This window comes from Gavialis gangeticus, unplaced genomic scaffold (genome assembly GCF_001723915.1).
Source record: "Gavialis gangeticus isolate Ggan-Ray unplaced genomic scaffold, GavGan_comp1, whole genome shotgun sequence".
Taxonomy (NCBI): Eukaryota; Metazoa; Chordata; order Crocodylia; family Gavialidae; genus Gavialis; species Gavialis gangeticus.
Genome location: NW_017729029.1, coordinates 74,549,724 through 74,554,592, shown reverse-complemented (window position 1 = coordinate 74,554,592; position 4,869 = coordinate 74,549,724). Strand labels below are relative to the sequence as shown.

General features: G+C 39.1%; 1 protein-coding gene across 7 annotated transcripts in view; it reads left to right on the top strand.

Annotated features, from left to right (window-relative positions):
- NEK1 (NIMA related kinase 1) overlaps positions 1-4,869 on the top strand; it is a 94,126-nt gene that overhangs the window by 27,913 nt on the left and 61,344 nt on the right. For all 7 annotated transcript variants that reach the window (XM_019521765.1, XM_019521768.1, XM_019521766.1 and 4 more), the window contains exon 11: positions 3,776-3,933. In XM_019521765.1, coding sequence (XP_019377310.1) covers positions 3,776-3,933 — 158 coding nt within the window. The remainder of the gene's footprint in view (positions 1-3,775; positions 3,934-4,869) is intronic.

Below are 4,869 nucleotides of genomic sequence, written 5' to 3'. Positions count from 1 at the left end.
GCGTCACACAGAGGGGGAGGATCACCTCCCTGGCTCTACTTGAGATGCACCTGTGGATGCACGACCTCGTATTGTCGGCCCATGTTCATCTTGGAGTCAGTAATGACTCCAAGATCCCTTTCTGCCTCCGTGCTCTCAAGAAGTGTGCTGCTGGTTTCTACTGCCTAAGTGCAGCACCCTGCACTTGTCAGTATTGAAATGCATCCTGTTTATGTCAGCCCACTCCTGTAACCTATCCAGGTCTTGTTGCAGTCTTTCCCTCCCTACTAGCGTGCTCACCTCGCCCCAAATTTTGGTATCATCAACGAATTTAAACAGGTTGCATTTCACCCCGTCGTTCAAATCGCTGATGAAGAAATTGAACAGCGCAGGCCCCAGGACCGAGCCCTGGGGGACTCCGCTGCCCACTTCCCCCCCAGGTCGAATATGACCTGTCCACCACCACCCTCTGAGTATGACCCTTGAGCCAATCTGCAATCCATCTGACTGTGTAGGCATCAATGCCACAGTCGCCTAGTTTTTTAATGAGTGAAGATTGAATCGATTCAGCCTCAGGCTTTTTGACTGTCTGTACATAGCCTTAAAGTTTACTTTCTTCTTTTGGGGGGTGAGGGGGAAGGAACAGTTGGATAAAAACCCATATCACTGATTGCTGATAATGGGTATCAGTGGTGGGATAATTAGTATTTTTTACTATACAGGCTCTTTCCTCATTTCATCTGCAGAATTTGGTAGTGATCCAATATTGTTTTTGGAGGTTTCAGTAACAAGCCCTATTGTTCAGCTCAGGCCACAAGAACTTCTGCCTGTCTGATGTTAAACTGGGTTAACTGTCTTCTTCCAAGCGTTGTTTGCTTTTAAACTTTTTTTAAAAATTCTTACTAGGATTTTTGGTACAGCAGCACTTGAGTACATTTCTCTATGCTAGGGAAGTATTGCAACAAATCAAGCCTAAGGGATGCTATAATCTTTTTGGGATCCCCAAAGTCTGTGCCTGACCACTTCATGCTGCTTGAGTCTTGCTCTACTGGGACTTGGAGCTTTGCATCGTAAGGATGCTGGAGGTACAGGTTAATCCATTACAACTTGCATTTCTTCTTTAAGAAGGTATGACCAGGAGCATAAGGATTTCCAAGGAGGTAATACATCCCAGCTGGTTACAGTTAGTGAGCAAGGGGTGTAAAAATCATTATTTTAACATTTGTCCATTCTTCCTTCCTCCCTTCATCTCTTGTATTGGCTGAGACTTTTTTTTTCTTGCAGTGGACTGTATTGGACTCGCTGTTTCACTCCCATACCATGGTATTTCTAGACATGAAGAGATGCATCTCAGGAAGCAGTTTAATGGAAACTGTCTGTTTTGGTTTCATCCTATGAAACTTCTCTGCCAGGGTGGAAAGTGTTCTGTTTCTGCTTCACTCCCACCCCACTTCAGTAGACTGATCCTTCCTTATACTTTAGTGTGTATTTTATTTTGTCTGTACCTAGGAGAGAGTCACCTAAGTACTCCATGATGGCAGAAATCCTTCTCCTTATTCAAAATGGCTTTTTTTACTTTTATTTCTTAGCAGAGGGGAAATAATCAGGAACAGAAGCTTGTGAAGAAGACCTAGATCATTTTTTTTTTTCATCCTACATTTAGCAGTTCTCAGCATGAAAACAAAATCGACATTTGTGTGTAAGGGCTTCCTATACAAAACTCTTCCTTTTTGGTCTGCACTTTATTACCAGTCATCTAAGGTTAGGTATAGTGCAGTCTAGCCCCAAAATATACCTGTTTATGGGTAACATCAGATCTATGCTGTGCCCAGTCAAACAAATCTACTTGTAGCTTGTCAACTGCTAAAAAGGTGCCAATTGTTTATAACCAAGAGCTTTTGAGAACTTTTTTGACCCTGTGGTCCAAATAAGCATGGGTTTGGTTATGGCTTTACAACCAAAGTAAAGATTGGTGAAGATCTACATTTCTTTGCATTAGTCATTTCTGGAACCAGTCCTAGCTGGCTGTCTCTAGCAACTAAAGTTGACTAGCGTCATGCATTGGTATTTTCCCTCAAATGGCATTTTGCCTGATATGAATCTAGAAATGAATCCTGAGGATATGCCATGATGCACAGATGTTTCTGTCTTCCAGCTTTAGTGAATAACAAGAAATTGAAGGTTTGCTTTTTTAATGTAATAGACAAAAAACAATCTGTTGTCTTTCAAGGGAGTTCATGTTAAAATGCAAGAAATAAGTGGTTACTCTAATGGTGACTTGATTTTGAAATTACCACTGACAAAGTGTCAGAGTTTTGCACCAATTGACTTGCCAGCCGTCTGGGTGAGCATTCATAGAGGATGTGAAATTTTGTTCCCAGAGTGCAGGAGGAAAGGGTTGGTCTCATTTTAAAGAAGATTTAAGCTTCAATTTCTCTGCAGGGATATTTTTGATAGGATGCTGTTGGGTTAGTTTCCAAATACATTTCTTAAAATAGAGCTTACTGCCTTAACTTCCTTATAGAGTATTTTTTTATTCTATTTTCCATATTACACCATTGTAATTACAATTACTGCTTTTCATCGCTTCCCTCAACTGCCACTAATTAGTGCTCATTACTTCCAGTTGCTCTGATGAGGCAAGAAGCTGTGCAGCATAATAAAAAATCATTCTGTAAGAAAATTCTCATTTTGCTAGCTGCTTCCCTCATTTAACTCCCTCCCCCCATCTGGTAAGGGACAGGAATGAATTTTGTAATGAACTGAAACTTTTTTATTTAAAACAAGACAATATAACTTCAAGTTTGCTGTTTTTATAAGTTAGTGGAACATCTTTTGTAGCTTTAGAAAAGGATTTTATTTTTCAGAAAGGATATTGGTTCACTTCTGGAATCCACAAATGAGAAGCATTACTTAGTCCTTAAGAATAAGGAGAGAAACTACTAAGAAACTTTGGATAAGAATTGTTTCGTTTCCACGATTTATGCAGAAGATTCTAAAGTGGAAGAGTTGCAGATATTGGAATTTTGTCATGGTGCCAAATGGAGAGTTTAAGAAACTTGTATATGTGTGTGTGTGTGTGTGTGTGTACTTGGGTGTTTGCAGGTGTATGCAGGGGTGAAGGTTGTAGCTGTTTTAGTCTTGGGACATAGGCAAGCAAGGTTCTTTGGCTATAAATTTTTTTCCAACTATTTAAGTTGGTCTAATAAAAGATGTATCATATTAACCCAAAGAGCCTTGAAGGTATATGGAGATTTGCACGCTGTCTGAAGTAAAATATTAACATGTTTCAAAATTGATTGTATTTTATGATCAGTCAAAATGACTTGGTTCTGATATTTCAAAAGAGTAGTCTGGCATATGGTAATTAATTACTAACTAATAAAGAGAGCAAAGTAAATCTATCTAGCTTGTTTGAAAACCTTTGGAATAATTTTTCAGAATTTTAAATGGTGAGGTGGGGAAAAAAATTAATTCAGTGCCAAACAAGAAAAACTTGTTTTGGAGGCTCTTGGATACATGCAAAGCTTTTTCCTTCTCTGACTTCTTTAAAAAAAGATGCATCTCAGTTGGAAAAAAGAATGCTTTTTTGGTACTTGGCTAATAGAATTAAGAAAGAGCAAGGGTGAATTGGCCCCTCCTTTCCTTATCAAACAAAAATGCAAGAACACAGATGACACAGGTCAGGTAATTTGAGAGAGATGGAGCTCTATGCCATGCTAGTCAAAGAAGGGCAGCTCCATAAAAGTTTAACTCTGTTTATAAACAATTCATAACTCTATCCCATTTTGCCTAGGAAAAAGACCAGCCCAAGGACAAATCTTGGCTTCTGCTGCGCCAGCTCAGAAAATTACCAAACCTGCTGCAAAATATGGAGTGCCTTTAATAATCAAGAAATCTTGTGATGCACCTAAAAGATACTATGAAAAAAAGCCACTGGTTAAATGTAGGCAGGTAAGGGTATATCTGATGGCAATAATTAAGATGCATTTATTTTTCAGGTTTTTTTAAGTACTTGAACTTTGAGGCATAACTCCGCTACAAACTTTGGTACTTGGCTAATGGTAATTTGATTCTGCCACTGTAGTGAACCACACTATGCTGTTCCACATAGGCAAACAGAACCATTTTAACAGTCCATCCCTATGCAGAAGTAGTGTGGCTACAACTGCCATGTGCTATACGCAGGCTTATTAACACTGCCAATTAGACCACCAGTGCTGTAGGGGTGAAGTTATGCTGCTTTCAGTTGTGAAAATCCATAGCTTGAAGATAGAAGCCCAGTGTGTTTTGAAGGTTCCATTGGTTGGCATGAATTTAATGTATTTATTACTATTTCTTCTCATAACATCTTTTGTGCTGACACATGTATACAAGCTGGAAGTTATTTTCTTTTAGATGAAGCAAGCTAGTTATTCAACTTGTAAAGATGTTGATGAAATTTTGGAGACTGCTATCATTTGCTAAGTGTTGTTACTGTTAAATTGGTTGTGCCCTTTGTCTGTGCACAAAGCAAGATCAATTAAAGCATGCAACCTTAGGAGTACTGTACTTCAAAAGTGCAAACTTGTGCTTCATCCTATACTGCAGTTTTCCTGCTCTAACAAAACTATAATAACTGATGGGAACATTTATACATGTGTTCTGTAAGTTGCTCTAATTAAAGCACTCACAGCATCACATGTATTCAGCATCCATGCTTCAACATGGCACTTGGGACACATTAACTAAACCTTATTCCACAAGCTTTAGTTAAAGCACGCCTGCCGCCATTTTGAAATGCAGGGACTTTGAATACATATCACATGGGGGCTGCTGGAGCACACTAATTAGTGTGTGAGTTCGTGCCGATTATATAATGACTGAATTAAGCACAGGCTCAGACCTGGA